The sequence below is a fragment of the Alligator mississippiensis genome, chromosome 15, assembly GCF_030867095.1.
Source record: "Alligator mississippiensis isolate rAllMis1 chromosome 15, rAllMis1, whole genome shotgun sequence".
Classification (NCBI taxonomy): Eukaryota; Metazoa; Chordata; order Crocodylia; family Alligatoridae; genus Alligator; species Alligator mississippiensis.
This window is the reverse complement of record NC_081838.1, coordinates 21,808,717-21,830,106: the sequence shown is the minus strand read 5'-3', so window position 1 is coordinate 21,830,106 and position 21,390 is coordinate 21,808,717. Positions and strand designations below refer to the sequence as shown.

Here is a 21,390-nt window from a genome sequence, read left to right as displayed (position 1 = left end):
CCTCCTGCCTACCCATCCCATCCTATTGAGAATAGGGCACATCCTTGGGTACACCCGGGTTACCCCTGCAGGCCGTCAACCATGTGAGTAGCCCTTCTCTGAACCCTCTCAAGGTTATCCACATACCTCTTGAAGTGCAGTGTCCAAAACTGGATGCAGTACTCCATCTGCGGCCTCACCAGTGCCGCAAAGAGGGGAATTACCACTTCCCTAGGCCTGCTCGTGATGCACCTGCTGATGCAAGAAAGAGTGCGGTTAGCCTTCCTTATTACCACGTCACACTGGCAACTCATATTAATTTTTGTGTCAACCAAGACTCTGAGATCTCTTTCCAGTGTTGTGGTGTTCTGAATGGTTTATATATCAGTCTATAGGTTTGACTTCTATTTGGCTGTCCTCTGGCCCCATCTTTATTAGAAAGGATGTATATTGTTCCCTAACATATAGAGCAACGCCCCACCCTGCTTTTTCCCCAATCTATCCTGCCTGTATAGCCTGTAGCCTACTGCCCAGTCAGGGATAGGGTCCCACCAGGTTTCTGTTAGACCAACCAGGTCGAGGTCTTTGTTTGCAAGCAGGAGTGCAAGTTCCTCCTGCTTGTTTCCCATACTTCTAGCATTAGTATACAGACCCCTAAGCCCCCCGATAGGTGCCCTTAGTATTCCCCTATCCTGATTTTTAGTGGGCCACTAAGTACTTACAAGGTTATTTCCAGTGTGAGGTTCATAGCTTGTCCTACCCAATCTCATCCTGACCTCGGCATCCCCGTCCCCCGATGAAGCTAGTTTAAAGCTCTGTGTAGGAGGTCTTCCAACCTGTAAGAGAACAGACTCTTACCTTTTGGAGAGAGATGTAGGCTGTGCCATTCCAGCAAGGTCTTATCCTGGAAGTAAGGATCATGGTCTAGAAAGCCGAACCCCGCACTGTGGCACCAGCTCTGAAGCCATGAGTTGACCTCCTCAATTCAGTTCCTGTGGTGCTGGCCACGGCTGCTGACCGGGAGGACGGATGAGAAAACTACTTGTGCCCTTGAGCCTCTAAGCCTGTCTTGCAGAGCCATGTAGTCAGCCATGACCCGTCCCAGACTACTCCAGGCAGCATCATTCATTCCAGCATGGATGAGGACCATGGGGTAGTAGTCAGTGAGCCTGGAAGCCTCGCTGCAATGTCCCAAGTCCTAGCTCCGGCAGGCAGCAGACCTCCCGTACTGTAGGATCCGGGCGGCAGATGGCTCCCTCCATTCCTCTCAGGAGAGAGTTGCCCATCACGATGACTCGACATCTTCTCCGGTGGCTGCCCGGTTGCCTCTCAGCCTGTCTGCTGGTAGCTGTGGATGTGGCCTCCATTGCTGTACTCTCTCCCAGTGATGCTAGGGCATCATACCTGTTTCCCAAAAGCACTGGGGGAGATGTACCAGTAGTGCAACGTCTAGGTCTGCAACGTCTGGATCTGGAGGTGACTTGTCTTCCATGCTTCTGCATTGTCCACCATCTGTGGCGCCTTCCCTCTGGGTGTGTGGTCCTGCAGAGAATGGAAGTACCCGTCAGTCTCTTCCTCACCTGCCCTGATCCCCCGCTGCCTGCTGACCTCCGCCTGAGTTCCCTCACCTGCCCCTCCAGGGCCTCAACTTGGGCACGCATGGGACAGGTAAGGGGACTCCTGGTTTGCCCAGGCCCCAGAGCCCCCGCCAGGCAGCTGCCACAGACAGGGGACTGGGGTGTTGCCAACCCCTCCAAACGCCCCATCTGGGTGCTAGCCCCAAAGCAGCTCCGAGCCGGAGGTGACACCAAGGCTAGGTCCCTGGCTGCGCTTCATGTTACCACCCACATCGCTGTCCCCCTCCTCATTAGCTTACCTGAAGTCTCTGTCTGGAGTCCTCCTCTGTGGCAGGGGCTCCTGACGCATGGAGTTTCAGCCCCTCCCCCCCCCATGCACAAACTCCCTCGCAAGCTCCTGCACGCTCCTGAAGAGCATGCCTGCTTCCCCGGCCTGTTCACCCGGCTTGGGAGCACAGCTCCCAGCCAGCGCCACTAAGTTGGGACTGGAGGGGAAAAAAAACCCTTCCCAATTCCCTACAGCTGGTCTGGCTCCTCCTTGCCCTTCCCCGCCCTTGCCCACTTACCTTTCCACAGTGGCTTGTCTCTCGCTGGTCCTGCCGCTCCGCTTGGTTGGGTCGGTGGAAAGCTGAGGGCTCACGTGAGCTGCCACACACATGTGTCTACTCTGGCGACCACTAGCTCATCTGTCTGGTATGGCTGCATTTAGCCATCATGACTGCAGACACGAGTTATGATGTCAAAGGCATCACATTTGCAGATGTACCAGTTCTCCTCTACATAGCACCAGGCTGTCTGTGATGGTCTTCATTTTTGTCTGGCTGAGAAACACCAGTATCTGTTGTAGGTTCAAGTGCTCCTTGCACACCTCTAATAAAGCTATTGAATTGGCAGCAGGTGATTAAAATACTGCAATGTCAGGGTCCAGTACCATAAAGGACATGTCCACGGAGGTGAGCAGGTAACCCAGTAGCATATACCTGGATTAGGATGCAACTAGAGCTGCACCAATACATTGGTCTGGTATTGGATCAGTACCAATATAAAGAAAATTGGCTGTATTGGAAAATGGCCCAATGCAGCAGATAATTTGGCTGACAAATGCCTGTGTGTGTGCACAGCTGCAGTGAAGCACTCAGGCAGCGAGGAGCATAGCCTGGCAGCGTGAAGAGCTGCATGCAGCTGGTAAGTCTGTTGTGATGGAAAGGGAAGGAGGAGGGAAGGCACGTGGTGGGACAGATCAATGCCCCCAGCAGTTTGGGAGGGGGCAGGGGTGTAGGCCGGAGCCACAGCTCAGTGGGAGGGTGGTTCCCACCACTGAGCACACCTGGGGAGGGCACAGAGTGGGGGGCATGTGCCCACAGATCTGCACAGGGCGGGGGGGTTGCAGGTAGGGAGTGGAGCTGGGGCTGCACCAGGCACTTCTCTGCGGGGGTTGAGCTTAGGGTGAGTGATGCTGGGAGAGGGGCTATGGAGGAGGCTGCAGCCACCCCAAATTTCACTGTAGCCTCAGTCCAGCACCGCCACTGCCCACCTGGTGCTGCCCCGGCTCTTCCTGGCTCCAGGGAGCGGGGGTGGGGGGTGGGTCAAGGCCAGCGGTGCTGGTCTCACCTGTCCACTCTGTCACCACTGCCTCCTATCTGGAACACTCTTTGAGCACTCTGATTGGTTGTTTCAGACAACCAGAGTGCGAATAAAGCGTTACAGACAGACAGACAGACGAAGGCTTTTATAACATTATAATCCTGGTTCAGCTCTGCTGAGCACTGTGCTGAGCCCTGAGAAGAGCGGTGCGCTTTGTGCTTGTTCGAATGTTCTGTGCACAAATGAAAACCATGCCACTTGTATTCCACATCTTTGGACTTTTGTGGCCACCAGCCATGCACTTCCACTGCCTACACTGTTGTGCCTTCTGTGTGATGTCTTCCTTAAAGTATATCATGGCCTAAATACATCAAATCCATGTGAATTTCTTGTACCCCATCAATACTGATGCCTTCTCTCATTGGACTTGGGCAAGCAGGTCTCTACTGATAAGGTTACATTTGGTTAATTGTGCTTCAAAAGTAAATGCAATTACTCTTTTTTTTGCCCTGTACGTTTTTATATTGGGTCTGATGACACTGCTTCCTACTTTGGCAGTGTTTGAACCTCAGGTACAATCTCTGTATTTCTGACTGTGGAAACAAGAGTGCTCAAGATTGTATTTAAGAGGATACCTCACTTGACCATAGGATTTGCTGACTGTAATGGAGTTCCCTTGCTCTGGCCTTTCCTTTTGAGAATGCAGGGCTGAGAAAAGAGGGACAAGCACAGAGAACAATTTCAAAAGCTGAGAGTAGTGACAAGAAATCTCTATCAGGAGAGGTGAAAGTAGGAAAGTACCATGATTTGCTGTTCTTAAAGGAACTAGAACGATGCACGAAAATGCATAGCAAGGTGGAAGTGTCAGTGCAGGGAGAGAAGGGCTGGAAACACTGAGGCGTTAATGGAAGGTCAGCAAAGAACATACAGAGGAGAAAAAGGTCAAGGTGAAGATGTGAGAGGAGGGGAAGCATAAATGCAACCGCAGTGGGCAGTAAGTCAAGTACTGTATAGAAACTTGCCCACCCTTAACTGCAGTTGAAGGGAAAAAATGAGCGTGTAGGAGAGGTGCAGTGTTACTGGAGGAAGGCCAATCAGAAAGGTACCATGTTGGATAGTTCCTAATGAAGTCCGTGGGTTAGCATTGGGTATGAAGTGTTGTGGGGTGCAGGAAAAAGGTAGGGCTTGAAACAAGGTTAAGCAGGTGCACCAGGTCCCCCAGGCTGGCACAAGCGACCTCCTTGCACTAGCCAACCATGCACACAGACACACCGCAGCACTGGACACCGCCACACACCGGGCAGCAGTCTGGGCTCCCAGCCGAGTGCCCTCTGGGCAGGCAGAAAACAGCAGAGACAGTCCAGGAACAACCCCCCATCCCCTCCACAGCAACTCTCCACATCCCACAATCTCCTGCTACTCCAGCCTTCATTCACCGCAACATCTGCCAGGCACAGCAGCCAAGCTCAGTACTGCTGTTTGCCAAATATTACAGCCATTCCTTGCAACAGGTCACATTAATGACAATATCCAGTGTGTTGTATTGCAGTCTACAAATATCCAAATTAGATCATTAACTTGGTACGTGACGCACAGAAACGCACAAACTGTCTGAGGGCACATGGAGAAGGTTTTCCTTTTTCGCAGTCACTGCAATTTCATGATGTTCATACATGGCTCACAGTTAGTATTTAGTATGGGGTTTTTTTTAAGTTTTGGGTAGTTCCAAATAGTTCATGATGGCTGGACCTAAGACACTGATGGAAGTCCTCTTGGGACTTGTGGAAAACCCCTCAGAGGAAGATTATAAATGCTTTAAATTTATATTATCTGAGTTCTCATTTGACAATAAACCTTCAGTTGCCTGGTGTGCACTGGAGAAGGCTGAGAGGACATGTTGTGAAACTCTTGAAGCGATATAATGGAAACGTATAGTTCTAGCTAAGAAAAAGCAGAAGAAAGAAGAGTACTTCCCGATCTGGATGAGGAAGACTATAGAGTGGGGAAGATTCCTCAACATGGGGGATGGGGAGGCTTTTCTGAAGGGAAGCTGAGGAAGGGAGGGGGCTTGAAGTGAGTAGTGGGTTGGAAAGAAAGAAATTCATAAAAGAACCAGGGTGGACCTGCTTCCACAAGCCTGCACCACTCCAGCTCACCAGGATCTGTCCAAGCAGCTGTTGTCCCCGCTTCACCAGTAGCTGCCCAGGGCCCAGGTACCTGCAGCAGCAGCAGCCAGAGGTTGGCAAGTCCTCATTTCAGCAGCCCCTGAGGAATTGCCATCCTCACCCTGCGACTCTTCCCCCAGGCACAGCACCAAGTTCTTAGGACAGCGGCTGTTGCCACAGGTTGAAGCCTGGTATTTTCAAATGAGGCCATTAAGCATCTTGGATACAATCTGGCATGCAGAAAAGCATAATGTGGTGAATGTGAGAGCAGATGGGAAGGGGTTGCTTTCTGTGCAGTAACTGTGTGCGCTTCATCACGCAATTGCAACTTCATCATATCCATAGGTGACTCCTCTAACCCATTATTTTTTCACTTTCAGACTTTTCCTAATATCTCACCATGGCCAGAAAACCTGACATCCTTTCACATCTGCAGGAGCTCACAGAGGAGAATTTTAAAGAATTCAGATACCGGTTATGCAGCTTGGCATTTGATGACAAATCCCCAGTTTGCCGTAGCAAGCTGGACAAGGCTGGCTGTGTAGATGTTGCAGCTCTCCTGAGAGAGCACTATGGTGAGGAGAGAGCAGTGGATGCGGCTATCGAAACCTTCAATATGATCAATCGGAGGGACTTGGCTGGGAAACTCCAAGCGGAAAAGGACGGCGGTAAGGAGTCCAAAGCTAATGCAGTCTCCACCTCCCATGAGTCATTGCTCGATTAAATAACCCCATCCACAACAGCTGTAGTAGGAGCAACAGCAAACTGGCAGCAATTAGAGAGGCCAAAACTCAGAGAGAGACCAGAGTGAGTCACTGGCAAGTGGGGGTGAGGCCTGGCCGCCTGGTTTGCAGCTGCATTGTCAGGAACACGGGAAGGACCAAGATGCCTGGGGCCCTGGTCCATGTTGTAGAGTGTCCTGGCCCTGGCAGTGGCCAGCAGTTCAGATAAAGTCCTCAGAAACCCCGCAGTGTATGCAGTTACAGAGTAATTTGCCCAGAGAGGTGAGTTCTTAATAACTCTGATGCTAGCTTGTATTTCAGAACAAGTGTGTTTATAACTCTCAAAAATCTTGCTTGCTGTTTAATGTTTCCTGTTTCAGCTGTGTGGCCCTGGTGGCCCCTAGAAATCTCTAATCCTTTGCTAATCTTGTTAAGGGTTTGACCTGGGCATGTGGTGACAGTGAGCTCCAGAGAACATTCCTGCTTTGTGTGCAATAGACTTTTATTTAATGGTTTTAAGTCTGCCACCTTTCAGTTGCATGGACTTTGGGTCCTCAGCTCCTGGCCTGCGGGACAAATCCAGCTCTAGGTGCAGTGTTATCCAGTCCTGTAGCGAGCCCCAGGCCCTGTGCACTGAATTGGGTGTGTGATCCCAGCACACAGGACGGGGTGAATGTCACACCAGGTCCCAGGGCCAAGTCTCAGTATGGATGACAGGGAGGGGGCAGCATCAGGCTGCTGGGACCCAGTTCCCAGTGTCAGGGCCTGGGAGGGAGTGGCATTAGGTCCCCAAGGCCTAATCCTGGTGCATGGGGGTGGCACTTGGCCCCAGGGCCTAATCCTGGCATGCAGGAGGGGAGCAGGGGTGGGGAGGATTCTGGGGACTTGGTCTGGGCCACTCATCTGGCTTGCCAGGCCACAAGCCTGAGCAGCACTGGCATAGACAATACATGCTTTTCTTCCCAGGCTGCCTTTCTTGCTTCATTTGCATTTTTGTGCTCTTCTCACTCCCCTTCTTACCTGTCTCCTCTCTCAGCTAATAAGCCTCACCCCTTTCAGCCTGCTCATATGACAACTTCTGCAATTTCTTAATTATCTTGTGTTTATTTTTCTCTGGAGAAGTCCTCACTGAAACATGCCAAGTGAAGCCCAGGTCTTTTTCTTTAGCTGATGCAGTACATCGAATCAGACTCCAGTGAGATGCACGGGTAGTTCCAAGTATTCCTTTCCATTTGCATTCCTTAGCATTTATCAACAGGAAACCTCATTTGCCATCATGTCACCTGCTCACCTAGCTTCTCAACTCTTCACCATATGTCTGAATCCAAAAACTACAAGTAATGATTTCCACACACCCCCCCCGCCCCCAAAATATCCCTGAATTCCATGTTAAGGGACACATCACTTCCAAAATTTCTTACACAAATTGGGTATTTTGCATGTTTCATTTCTTAAAATTCATAACATGATCCCATGACATAAAGCCATACACTGGTTAATCATAAGGTCACTTATGAGGAGTGCCCTTGGCACTCCATGGCTGGATTCCTCATGGGACATGTGTATAACAGGGACCAGACTCAGCACCCTGTTACACTACATGAGCTGCTTTACTTAAGATTAGAGCAAATCACTGCTCACTAAACATCCCCACCTACGTGTACAGCTGCTTACTGCACTGTAATTTGCTCTAATCGTGAGTAAATTTGTTACCCGTAAAATTGTAGCAGGGCACAGGAGATTAAGCTGCCTGTTGCTGGGGCAGGCTCTGCCACCAGAGCCTGGGCAGGGACAATCTCCCCCTGTCTTGGCATCAGGGAGCTCCTAGCCCCAACTTCATGATCAGGGAGTCGGGGCTGGGAGATTTTTATCTCCCAGCCCTAGCTCCGTGGTCATGAGGTCAGGGCTGGGAGAGAAGCATCTCCCAGGCTAGGCCCCAAGACCATGGAGCTCTGCAGTGTCCCAGCCCCTGCCAGGACACACGTGTCTCCTCTGCCAGTTCCTGGGCTAGCACCATGGGGAACCTAGAGCTCCCCTGGCTCCTGCAGCAGGCTGGTGCAAGGCTAGGGGTGGGTGGGAGCAGACTGCTGCCTTGAGGAGCAAATCTGTTCCCACATCCCTGCATGTGTAGACCCTTGCCTGGGGTGGGTTTTCTCCAGAGTAAATTACTCTAGAGTAAGCCCACACCAAAGCATTTGCACATATAGATTCACCCAGTTTAGTGCAATTTGGAAGCTTCTGTCAGTTGCTTAATGAAATTGAAAGATGGTAACAAATAAAAGGAAGAACTTTTTCAACCAATGTGTAATGTAATAACACACTGAACTCTTTGCCGGGTAATGCCACTGCAATGTTCGCAGAAGGATCGGGTGTGTATACAAGAAACAAGAAGGTTTGGCGCTCGAATAATGCTACAAAAAGTGTTTGGGGAAAGATCTAAGCCTCATGCTTCCTGCTTTGTATCCATTCCTCCTTGGGATTAAGAGAGGATTTTCAGGATGGCAGAGTAACCCATTGTTGCCATCTGTGGGGCTTCCTGTTCTTTGCTCTGAAAATGTTAGTGTTGGGCCCTGTCAGAGACAGGATGATGGAAAACCTTGATACACTAAGGCCATTCCTATGTTCCTGTGGTCGAGGGGATCTGGGTTTCCATTTTGAGAAGAAAGTGCACTCCAATAATTTCTTGGATCTTGTCATTTAGCACAGTTGGCTTGTTTCTTGCTCTCCTGTCTCCTATTTTATGTCTGCAGGCTCATGCTCCTTTCAGTCTTCTGGTAGCAGGAAAGTGGTGATAAAAACAAAAGATGCGTGCAAGAACTAGCAGTCTGCTACTGCCTGAACTATCAAGCAGACTATTTCTTGTGGGACGCTGGCTCCAGATAGAAACCTACCACTGAGCACTGGGTAAAGCAACAAGAATCCGGCCAAATGATCTCATCAGCAACAACAAAATTGCAAAAGTCTTTGGGCTTTTCTAAATAAATTCTCTGTTTCTTTTTAAATATTTCTTTTCTTAATTTCCCCTTTCTAAAAGTTCATGTCCTCAGGCTGCTTTTTGACACCTTCAAATTTTGCCAGCTGAAATGTAACTGTATATCATAGATTTCATAGACTTTGGGGCTGGAAGGGACCTCACAAGATCATCGGGTCCAGCCCCTTGCCCAAGGGGCAAGAGGTCAGCAGGGGTCAAACGATCCCAGTAAGATAGGCATTCAAGTCTTTTTTGAAAGTATCCTGAGTAGGTGCTTGCACCATCTCTGGGGGAATGTATTGCAGGCCCTGGGGACTTGGACAGTAAAGAAGTTTTTCCTTATGTCCAGCCTAAAACGGTTTTCTGGGAGTTTGTAACCATTGGACCTTGTCTTCCCATGGGGTGCCCTGATGAACAGATGTTCTCCCAGTTTCTGATGCACACTCCTTATGTACTTATAGGCTGCCACCAAGTCCCCCTTGAGCCTATGCTTTTCCAGGCTGAAGAGTCCCATGTCTCTCAGCCTGTCCTCACAAGGCCTGCTCTCTTGTCATGCGTGTGGCTCTCCTCTGCACTCTCTCAAGCTTCTCCACGTCCTTTCTGAATTCCGGAGCTCAGAACTGGACACGGTATTGCAGCCGTGGACTCACCAAGGCCGGGTAAAGTGGGAGGATGACTTCCGGGGTCTTGCTTGAGACGCATGGGTAGATGCAAGCCAGAGTTGTGTTTGCTTTGACGGCTGCAGTATCACATTGATGGCTCATGTTCTTCTTGTGCTCAGTCATGACCCCCAAGTGTCTTTTGGTCATGGTGTTAGTGCTGCCGAGACTATAAGTATGGTATGGGTTTTTCCTCCCAAGGTGGAGCACTTTGCATTTCTCAGTGTTGAATGCCATCAGGTTTTGATTTGCCCACCTTGTAAGCCTGTTGAGGTTGGCTTGGATTGCCAGCCTATCCTCTAGGGTGACCGTACTTCCCCATAGCTTGGTGTTGTCAGTGAACTTAGCCAGTCCACTTCTGACATCAGAGTCCAGATCGTTTATAAATACATTGAAGACTGCAGGTCCAAGAGTGGAGCCCTGGGGGACGCCACTGGTCACCATGAGCCATGTTGCCTTGGTTCCATCAGCTGTCACTGTCTGGGTCCATCCACAGAACCAGTTCCCCAGTCATTGGACTGTGAAATTGTCAAGGCCACAATTCCCTGATTTTTCCATGAGGATGTCATGGGACACCAGGCCAAAGGCTTTCTTGAAGTCCAAAAATATGATATCCACTTCTTCTCCTTTGTCCAGGTGATGCGTCACCTGGTCATAAAACAAAATGAGAATGGTCAGGCAAGTTCCTTGGGCCCATATTGTTCAATTTATTTATCAGTGACTTGTACGAGGAGGTGAAAAGCATGCTGTTCAAATTTGCTGATGACAACAAGATTTGGGGCAAGGTGGGCATGCTAGAAGTGCGGGACAGGATACAACTGGACCTGGGCAGGTTACAGGGGTGGGCGAATGTGAATAGGATGGGATTCAGTACTGACAAGTGCAGGGTACTGCACTTTGGCAGGAAGAACCAGCAGCATACCTAGAGGCTGGGGAACTGCCTTCTTGGAAGTACAGTGGCAGAAAGAGATCTTGGAGTCATTATTGATTCCAAAATGAACATGGGCCGACAGTGTGAGGATGCGGTCAGCAAGGCTAACCACACCTTGTCATGTATCCATAGATGCACCATGAGCAGGTCCAAGGAAGTGATCCTCTCCCTCTATGCGACATTGGTCAGGCCGCAGCTGGAGTATTGCGTCCAGTTCTGGGCGCTGCACTTCAGGAGGGATGTGGATAGCGTGGAGAGGGTCCAGAGGAGGGCCACCCGCATGATCGGGGCAGCAGGACAGGCACTACGAGGAGAGGCTACGGGACTTGAACCTGTTCAGCCTCCACAAGAGAAGGCTGAGAGGGGATCTGGTGGCCATCTATAAACTTACCAGGGGGACCAGAGGGGAATGGATGAGACCCTGTTCCCCCGAGCGCCTCCCAGAGTAACAAGGAATATTGGCCACAAGCTGACTGAGTGTAGGTTCAGGCTAGACATCAGGAGGCACTACTTCAGTGTCAGGGGGGTTAGGATCTGGAACCAGCTTCCAGGGGAAGTGGTGCTGGCTCCTACCTTAGGGGTCTCTAATAGGAGGCTTGACTACTACCTAGCTGGGGTCATATGAGCTTAATTTAGTGGGGGTCATATAAGCCCAGTATTCATTCCTGCCTAGGGCAGGGGGTCGGACTTGGTGATCTGCTCAGGTCCCTTCCGGCCCTACATCTATGAATCTGTGACCTACCCACGACAAAACTGTGTTGGCTTTCTCTCAGAATATTACCTTCTATTGGCCTGTTTTAATGGTTTCCTTGATTTTCTCCAAAATCTTTCCAGGGATTGAGTTCAAACTGATTGGCCTGTAGCTCCCTGGATCTTCCTTCTTTCCTTTCTTGAAGATAGGTACCACATTGGCCCACTTCCAGTCATCAGGACCCTCTTCCACGTGCCACAAGTTCTCAAATATCCTTGCCATTGGTCTTTCAGCCAGCTATTTTAGCACTCTTGGGCGCGTTCCATCCAGGGCCACTGATTTGTGGGCGCATCCAGCCTCTCAGTGAGTACTCTCACAAGATCAACACCAATGATGGGCGCATGTTTGCCCTTCCCCTGGTGAACCTGCATCCTGTCAGGCAGGGTGATACCCTTGCACTGATGGAAGACCGAGGCAAAATAGTCATTAAGGAGACTGACTTTCTCCTGAGTGTTGGTTATCAGCTGCCCCACTTGGTTTAGTAAGGCTCCAGTGTTACCCTTGTTTTTTTTTCTGACATCCCACATATCTGAAGAAGGACTTTTTATTGTCCTTGATTTGTGTGGCCAGTTTGAGCTCAGTTTCAGCCTTGGCTTTTCTAGTGCACTCTCTACAGATGTGGGCCAATGCTGAATACTCCTCTTTAGTGGTGTTTCTTATCTTCCATCCCTTACCAGCTTCTTTTTTTCAGGTGCAGGAGGTCCATGAGTTCCCTATTAAGTCAAGGGGTCGCCCAGCCCCCTTACATATAGTGATGTAAAGTGGCTGATGTGGACAGGATGACTTCATCTGTAATAGTTATAGCCAAGAGCAAAATTTGCTAGTGAGTTTTCTCCATTTTTTCCTCCTTACCTGGTACTTCCCATCCCCTGTATGTAGGAGATACAAGCCACATGACAAGACCTTCCTAAGAAAGAGCAGGGCTTTATTCACATTTTCGAGTTGGAAAGGGATCTCATGGCAGCAGAAGGAGATCCTGGGCACTTGGAAATGGCAACTGGTCTAAAAGCGAGAGTGGGGAGGGGATGTGTGCGTGCGGGGGGAGGTGGTGGTGGGGGGGGGGCAGTGAGGGTGTGCACCTGGCAGCAGCAGCACCAGCAAGGAAGAGAGGGCAGAAGCAGTTGGAGGAAAGTTGTGTTCGGGTGCATTGTGGGGCACGGTCACTGGGCCAGGGGCTTCTGCTGGGGAGCTGGGTGGAGGGGAAGGGGTGCTGCTGCCTCAGGTGGGCTAAGAGTCTGGGGGGACTTTGCCAGTTACTGCAGGGGAGTGAGGGCAGGAAGCGCTGGTCAAGGAGAAAGTGCCTGAGCTTGGCAGTGGTGTGCGGCAGTAGCTGAGAGTTTTGTTCAGGTCTCAAACAGCAGCAAACCCAACCTCAAAGAGCTGGCCAGTGTCACTGATGCTCAGTTTATCTGGGGGCTCCCATGTGAACCTTGTGCACACAATACAGGAGGGAGACTAGGCAGTGAGACAGGCATAGGAGGCCAGGTTTTCAAAGCTACTTAGCTCCAATCAAACTGCCTTAACAAGGGCTGGATTTCAGCAGCACTTCCTGTGCTGAACTCTTGTGGGAATCTGGCCCCACCTGGAGGAACAGAGCTGCTTTCGGTGGCAGGGCCCATCATGGTAAAACCACAGGTATTTCTGGGGCAGTCCCTGACAGCAGATTGCCTTGTACTCCTCCTGCCTTCAAGAACTCGCTGTCTCCCTGAGCTTTAGCCTTCCTCCTACTGTAGAGAACCTTAAATGAAACTCTTCTCTCACTTCCCTCCATGGGCAACACTCTCTTCAGCTCTGTAACTAATACTCCCATGCCATTTCTTTTCCAGCTTTGGGCCCTGACCAAACCCATGGAAGAAGAGCAGCAGGTATGTGACATTGCAACAGGCCTGTTATCACCGACTGGCAGGTCCTCTAGAGCTGCCAAGGGTTTAACTAGCTAATAGGAGTAGTGAATAGCACACCTGAGACCATAGTCCTTCCAGATCCCAGAACGGGTTTTCTACATCCAGACGGAGCCGTTCCAGCATCACGAGTCAGGTGAAAACATGAATCAGGGCTCCGCCATTTTCAGTTGATTCCCCCCAATATCACAATTTCCTGTTATGTTCCTTCTTGCTTTGTATCCTAAATAGGGGTCAGCAACATATGTTCCATGAGATAGATATGGCCCGTAGAGCCACTGGATGTGCCCCTTGGAGCTGGAGGGCTTTGCCCATGCCCATGCTGGGGCAGAGCGGCGAGGAGTTGTGGTAGAGTTGGGCAGCTGGAAGCTGCACCTACAGCAGCACCACGACTCCTCATGCCCATCCTCCTGGCTGCAGCACAGGCTCAGTTTCCAGGCAGTGAGGGACTGAACTGGGGCTGGGCAACTTCCAGCTGTGCTTGCTTTGCAGCTGGTGGGTGGTGAGAAGCAGCAGCAATGCAGACACAGCTGCCCAGCCCTGGCTCAGTCCCTGGCTTACTTGGAAGCTGTGCCCACATGGCAACCAGGGAGCTGAGGGATGGGGAGAAGTGCCAGCAGCACCGTGCCCCAGTGCAGACATAGGCAACTCCCTGCCTCTCACCCCTGCCCACACTGCAGATGTACCCCTGAAGTTACCCAGATTGAGGCCAGGTTGTTCTGGCCCATGGTTTTTAACAGTTGCTGGCCCCTGATCTGAAGTGGTTTGTATTGCTGCTGTGCCCTGCATTACTGGCTTTCACTGTAGAGGGTGCTTCATTTCACCAGTGAGTAAAGCGACTGTTGAATATACACACACAGGCCGTGTCCACACAAACGCAAATGTGCATTTTGAGGCACTGCAAAACACACCCTGTGCACATTTGTTGGTTTTCTGTGTTCCATATTTGCAGCTCGGAGCCAAATACAGATACCAGGAAATCCCAGTATAAAAAAAAGCATGCTCCAGCTGCCAGCCAGGCCCTGCGTGCCCAGATCAGCACCGCCGTAGCCCCAGGAGGCCCCCAGGACCCCTACCCCACCTGCAGCACTTTGCCTCCCTCCAGAGCACATGTGCAGGGGCATTCCCCGCGGACAACTAGTACTGGCAGAAATATGTGCTGCTGCTAGCTGTCCCTGGGGAACCCCCTCATACTCTCTCGTCGGGATGTTCCCAATCCCAGAGACTTAAAAGTAAGCATTTTTGCCTGCATCCTAATTCCAGTGGGATATAAAGAAGCACAACAGGACCTCCAGCTAGTTGATTGAGGGATACTATATGAGGAAATGTGCAATACAATTAGCTAAAGACACCATTTATTCTTGTTAAAGTACCTTTATTGCAGCATTAATAAAGACAGTTTTATTACCCTGAACTTCTACCAGGATATCTAATGCTTCATGTCTCTCGCCCAGGTTACAGGGAGAAGTACACGGTACACGTACAGGACAAGTATGGAGTAATAAAAGACAGGAACTCTCTTCTTGGTGAGAACGTAATTCTAGACAGCAGATACACCAAGCTGATTATTGTAAAGGAAACACGTGCCAGAAAGGAAAGACAACATGAAATAATGGCCTCCGGACAGAGACATGCAGAAATCATGTCTGAGCAAAAGAGATCCATCACCATTGGTGACTTATTTGCAGCTGATGAGAAGGGGAAAACTCCGCGAATTGCTGTGTTGCTGGGAGCTGCAGGGATTGGGAAAACACTGACAGCAAAAAAGATCATGTTTGACTGGGCGGCTGGAAAGCTTTACAACGAGAAGTTTGATTATGTTTTCTACATAAACTGCAGAGAAGTTAACTTTGACACGGAGCAGGGAAGTGTTGCAGATTTGATGCTAAGGAATTGTCCTGATCGACATGCACTGATTGAAGCAATGTTGGGGAATCCCGAGACACTCCTGTTCATAATCGATGGTTTTGATGAACTGAGATTGTCCTTGGATCAGCCGGAAGAGAGTCTGTGCTCTGATCCCCAGGAGAAGAAACCAATGGAAATCGTGCTGAGCAGTTTAGTCCGGAAAAAAGTCCTTGAGAAATGCTCCTTACTCATTACTACAAGACCAGCTGCTGTGGAGGAGCTCGGGCAGTGCTTGAACAATGAGCGCTATGCTGAAATCCTGGGGTTTTCAGAAACTGAGAGGAGAGAATACTTTGACAAATATTTTGGGGATAAAGGGAAAGCAAGAAAAGCCTTGAATTTTGTAAAAGCAAATGAAATGCTCTTCACCATGTGCTTTGTCCCCATTGTCTGTTGGATCGTCTGCAGTGTCATCAAGCAGCAGATGGATGAGGGTGAAGAACTTGCACAGACTTCGACAACAGTCACAGGAGTGTACCTGCTCTACCTTTACAATTTACTGAGGGATCCAAGAAGCAAGTCAAAGCAACTCCTACAAACTAACTTGAAAGGACTTTGCTCCTTGGCTGCAGATGGGGTCTGCAGGCAGAAAATCCTGTTCGAAGCAGAGGAGCTGAAGAAGCACGGCTTAGACACATCTGACTCCCTCTTTCTGAACGAGAACCTCTTTCACAAAAGCACTGACTGTGAATGTCTCTACAGCTTCATCCACTTGTCTTTTCAAGAGTTTTTTGCAGCTTTGTTTTATGCTCTGGAAGAGGAAGCGGCAGCAGTAGACAAAGGCTCAGGAAATGACATAAAAGCTTTGGCAGCTTTGTTAGCCCACTATGGGAAACCTAGAAATCATTTAATGTTAACAGTGAGATTTCTGTTTGGTCTCTTAAATGAAGAGAGAATGAAGGACATTGAGAAAAAACTGAGCTGCAAAATGTCATTGAAAATTAAACCAGAATTACTGAAATGGATTAAAACAAAACCCCAAAGACCTTGGGACTTACATGGGCAGAGGTCAGGTTTTTCATCTCCAGCTGAAGAGCTTGATCAGCTTGAGGAATTTCACTGTGTGTATGAAATTCAAGAAGAAAAATTTGTGCAAAGTGCATTGAGTCATATAACGTCTGTGAAGTTAAGTTTTCATACATTTACCCAAATGGATCAAGAGGCGCTTGCGTTCTGTGTAAGAAACTGGCACCAATTAGAATCGCTTCTTCTAGAGGCTTGTCAGTTCAGATGTGAAGGCCTGAATGAAGATGTTTCAAGATCCCAAAAGCAGCCACCTCTGTAAGTATTACCTGCGCTTCAAAAACACTTACATATTTTTTTAATGCAACACTGGGCGTGATGCTACCCACTTCCTGTCCTGAAAAGTGGATTTCTGGGGTAGCCGGTGGCCCTGCTCAGCTCCCTGAGTAGCTGCTGCAGGGTCCCCAAGCTCAGAGCTTCCCCTGACAATTGAAACAACTTTGCAGACCTTTATAAATCTATTTTCATAATTTAATTTTTTACAAGAAAACATATAACTAATACAAGAAAACAGATAATGTTACCCAACATAACCCAGCAATGGTGGCTTAAGGGTTAATACTTCTCAGATACACATTACATCGGGGGAAGGCATACAACTTACCCATGCTACATAAGGAGCCAATAAATAAATAAATTGATACATCAACTAATAAACCATCAAGAACTTATTTACACACTTAGTCTATAATTTGTATGTGCCAGGGTAGGCATGGGGACGACACTAAACGATGGGGGAAGGCGGTCCCACTGGAGAACAGGTCGGGGATACAAGCCAACCCGCAGAGGCTCGCAAGGTGGTGTTGTGGGAGAAAACTCCCTGGAGTCCGTTGTCTAGCCACATAGGAACCAGGCAACATGGGTAAAAGGCGTTTACTGCAGTTTATTTGCTCGAGCAAATGACCATAGCCGGAAAGAGGCAAAAATGGCCCCAAACAAAAACTACAGGACCTTTTTATACTTTTTTAAAAGATAAGGCAATAGTGATACATAGCACTTGCATATAAGGGTAAAAAGGCGGGAAAAACTTGACTCATGCATGCTTTTACTTAGTCTGGTACCTTTCCATAAGCAACAGAATTATAATGCTGTGTTAACAAAATTCCCCAGCAACAAGCTATTTTCGGGTCGTCTAGTTATGTTTCCCAAAACTTTTAGTTGCATTTTTGGTCTCGCTAATTTTAAAGCTTTTTTGCGAAAGCTAAGCAGCCGTTAACATGTTGCAGTAGAAAAGCAGCACAGTAACAGACATTTCCTGAGTGCATGACCTCTGGTTTCTGAACAATGGCCTCTTGTCTGGTACATTTTCTAAATATACAAACTAGCTTGTTTCAGGGTAAAAGTGTCTTTGCTCACTACAGTGGGTAGACCAAAACCTGATGGCACTGAATGCAGAGAAGTGCAGGGTGCTCCACCTTGGGTGGAAAAACCAGTATCATAGCTATAGGCTCAGCAGTACTACACTCGCTAGCACCACGACTGAAAGAGACCTGGGGGTCTTGACAGACCTAAAGATCAAAACGAACCACCAATGCAATGTCGTGGTCAGCAAAGCAAACCAAACTCTGGCATGCATCCATCGATGCATCACAAGCAAAGCCAGGGACGTCATCCTCCCGCTCTGCCTGGCCTTAGTGAGGCCGCACCTGGAGTCCTGCATCCAGTTTTGGGCCCCCCACTTCAGGAGGGACGTGGATAAGCTTGAGAGAGTCCGGAGGAGAGCCACCTGCATGATCAAAGGCCAAGGGAGCAAGCCTTACGAGGAGAGGCTGAGGGACATGGGACTCTTGAGCCTGGAGGAGAGACGGCTCAGGGGGGACTTGGTGGCAGCCTATAAGTACATACGCGGGGGCACCAGGAACGGGGAGAGCAGTTGCTCACCAGGGCTTCCCAAGGGATAACTAGGTGTAATTGCCACAAACTTCTGGAAGGACGATTTAGACTGGACATAAGATAATTTCTTTATGGTCTGCGTGTCCAAGGTCTAGAGCTTATCTTGTGGGGCTCATTGGACCCCAGCAGGCTTCCTGCCTATGGCGGGGGCCTGGGCTCGATGATCGTGTGAGGTCCCTAATGTCTGTGAATCTCTGACCCTGTGTACACTGCCCTTCGGCTTGGTTTCTCAGGCTCGCAGTCCCCTCACAGGCAGGTCCTGTCTGGCGCCTGCCCCGGCAGGGCTCCCAGGGGCTGAGAGGAAGGACGCGCTGCACTGTTGCTCTCTCCAGTGCAGCCTGTCCCCGCTGCCTCTGCGCGGCTCCGACAGGGGCTGTGTGAGGGACGGCCGTGGGGAGGTCCTTTTCCTGGCCTCCAGCCTGTCTCTCAGCCCCTCTCTCCCCTTTGTTCTCCTCCCTGGGAAAAACTGCTCCCCGTTTTTAAACATGCCTCTCAGCCAATCACAGGCCAGGACTTTTCCTGGGCTTTTGGTAACGTTGCTGTCATTCAACCCCCTGCTGGGGTTACATCACTCCTCCCACTTCCAAGAGGGCTGCCTCCAAAGCAGCTTCACTCGCCCGCAGGGCAAACGGTGTCCTACGGGGACAAGCTCTCTCTCCCTACACTGTCCCTCGGTGGGGCAGCCCTTCCTGTCTCTTCAGGAAAGTGCAATTTTAATGTTGCTACAGAAAACTTAATTTAATCTCTGAAACATTGTCTGCTCCAGCCCCACTCCCAGATGTCATTCGCTTTAAAATGCTCCATTGTAAAAAATGACCATGGATTAAGGCTTCAAAAGGATGCTCTGCTGTTTCCAGGGTTTTCGGCAGAAGTAATCTGAGGAATAAAAAAGATTCTTCTCCAAATTGTCAGTAATACTCAAGAAAAATTGTCAGTTTTTTTAATGTCTAGCCCTGCAGATACTAGGGCAATATCAAACTTGCTGTCTCACACAAGACCATGGTGTGTTAAAACAGCATTGCAGGCAATTGGGAGGCAGACAAGTCATACGCCGATGCCTTTTTTTTAAGATACTTGAGGGGCTGGACTGGCCGTGTGCTACTACGTGCTTTGTTTAGTTATTTGTTATTTTCCTAATGACCATGCTGTTTTTCTGCACAGTAGGTTTAGTAAGCTACTCTCCCTTTGAGTGCATCACCTGTTTGGAGGAAATGTTTCCCCGTTTAGAACTGACACATCCCATTGTTTGAAAGGGTTTTAGCATTTAAAATATTTCCTCATGCATTTCATGCATAGAGGAGGATTAGACACATTTGTACAGGACATGTCCGCCAGTGGGTGTTATGCATTGCAGGCAGGGGTGCAAACTCCACATTAGTTGTTCCTATGCCTCTGAATGCTGGAAGCTGCAATGGGAGAGGGGCAGGGGCTGAATCAGCCCAGACAGGCCCTGCAGAAATACTCTTTCCCCTTTCCTGTGAATGCAGGACACGGAGCTAGATGTACGCGGGCTCTGAACCAGTGTGGCGTCTCTTCTGTTCTTGCTCTCAGTTCAAAAGGCAAAATGCTCAAAACACTGTAGCTTATCTTATACCCCCACATTTTTCTGAGGATGCTGGTCCCTGCCTACGTCAGCTGTCTGTTAAGCCATGAAACATCCTCTGAGTCCTCTCCCTGGGCTCTATAAGAAGGCTATCTGGTGGGCTTGCCTCTCCCACCAGGTGGGGATGAAACAGCCGTTCCTGTGACAGGCACTACTTGCCAAACTGCTCCGCCTTAGCTTTTGCCAAAGTAGTTTGTTTGCTGTGGGATGGGGAGCATGTGAATCTCTGGAAGTAGCTGTTATATTCTCATGGTTCTCCAGCAAATGTAAAATATATTTTAGAGGTAAGGTAATTCTTATCACAGTTATTATTGCATCTACTCTTGCTCTGGTGACAAAGAATTGGAAATGTTTCAGCTCAAGCTCTTGAATGTAAGTGCCAAATATTTGAATTGATGCCTATTGCCATGGGTGTGGGCTGCCACCCCAGGAATGAGTGCTATGAGTGCCTATACATGCAGGAGAGACTGCAGTCTCCTGAGTCTGGGGGGCACCAGATCGCCGATGGGGGTGGGGATCACGGCCAATCTCAGGGGGTGCACGTGCATCCGCATGTACCCCCTACACATCGCCCATGTATACATGTGCAACGAGGCTGCTCCGATGTGCTGGGATTCCAGCGCGTTGAAGCAGACTCGATTAATCGCATGGTAACTACTGCTCTCCCGCAGACTTCAGTGTCTCGGGTATCAGCATCCCAGAGCTGACAGATGGTGGTGGGGGTGCATTAACCAAAGCTCATTCAATAAGATTTCTTGAAAGCGCCCCCACCACCATTTTTCAGCACAGGCACGCTGCTACACAAGACACTCCAGGCACTTTAATTAGAACGGCTCTCAGAGCCACTCGAATTAAAGCAACTTCCCCTCCCCACCCCAAATCCCAGATCATGTGTATAAATGCCCCAAGATACTGAGGGTACGGACAGACATGTAAATTCTGCCTTTATTTGTCGCACTTGCATTGTGCACCCCTTCAGCAGCATGTCGATATAAAGCCCCCTCCCAGCTGAGGGGCTGCTTCACCACTCCACCGTGCAGGGGCTGGTGCGCAGGGATCCTGGAATAACTCTCAGCCACAGATCCCCAGAGGCTTTCAGGAGCAGCCGTGTGGAAATAGGGAAAGTGCCTTTTGAGTATGTGACTGCCAGCTTCTGCCCTGTGCTTCCTTCAAGTGCAAGGCTTGTCGGGTTCATTTCTGGAGGGTGGCCAGGCGCAGCATCATTGCATTTTGAGGGGAGTGGAGGATGGACACTTAGCACTAGGTCCTCTTCTGCCTATTAAGCATCTCCATGGACTTGGACCCTCAACTCTGATCCTAGTCCACTCTGCTTATTTCCCTGAAAATTCATGAAATTCCAGTTTTCTCTGATCTACTTGTCCAGCATGCTGTTTTCTTGGTTTTAAGATTCAATCATGAATAAGCCATGAGGAAAAGCAGGACTTGCCAAAAATTTGTCTGACCAATTTTTCAGGGATTCAAGCAGTGTGGAATAGGATCACACTTAACCACCTAAGTCCTCTTACATTAAGAACTGAAACAGGGCCTGGCCCCTGCTGTCTGTCTTCCCTTTGCCATAAACACGCGCTCCACATCCCTGCTCTGATGCTGGCTGAAACATCTGCAGCTGCTCCTGCCTTCCACTGACACACAAGCTTTCTATAGTCACAGTGCAGATGAGGGCAAGACCTTTCATAGTGTCCTGTCCCTGCACAGACCTAGA

The 21,390-nt window shown here is 49.4% G+C and overlaps 1 protein-coding gene across 3 annotated transcripts in view; it reads left to right on the top strand.

Moving 5' to 3' along the window:
• The window catches only part of LOC132245689 (NACHT, LRR and PYD domains-containing protein 12-like), a 70,751-nt gene that overhangs the window by 6,357 nt on the left and 43,004 nt on the right, over window positions 1-21,390 (top strand). For all 3 annotated transcript variants that reach the window (XM_059718362.1, XM_059718361.1, XM_059718363.1), the window contains 3 exons: window positions 5,686-5,973; window positions 13,166-13,204; window positions 14,695-16,429. In XM_059718362.1, coding sequence (XP_059574345.1) covers window positions 5,706-5,973; window positions 13,166-13,204; window positions 14,695-16,429 — 2,042 coding nt within the window. In that variant the 5' untranslated portion in view covers window positions 5,686-5,705. The remainder of the gene's footprint in view (window positions 1-5,685; window positions 5,974-13,165; window positions 13,205-14,694; window positions 16,430-21,390) is intronic.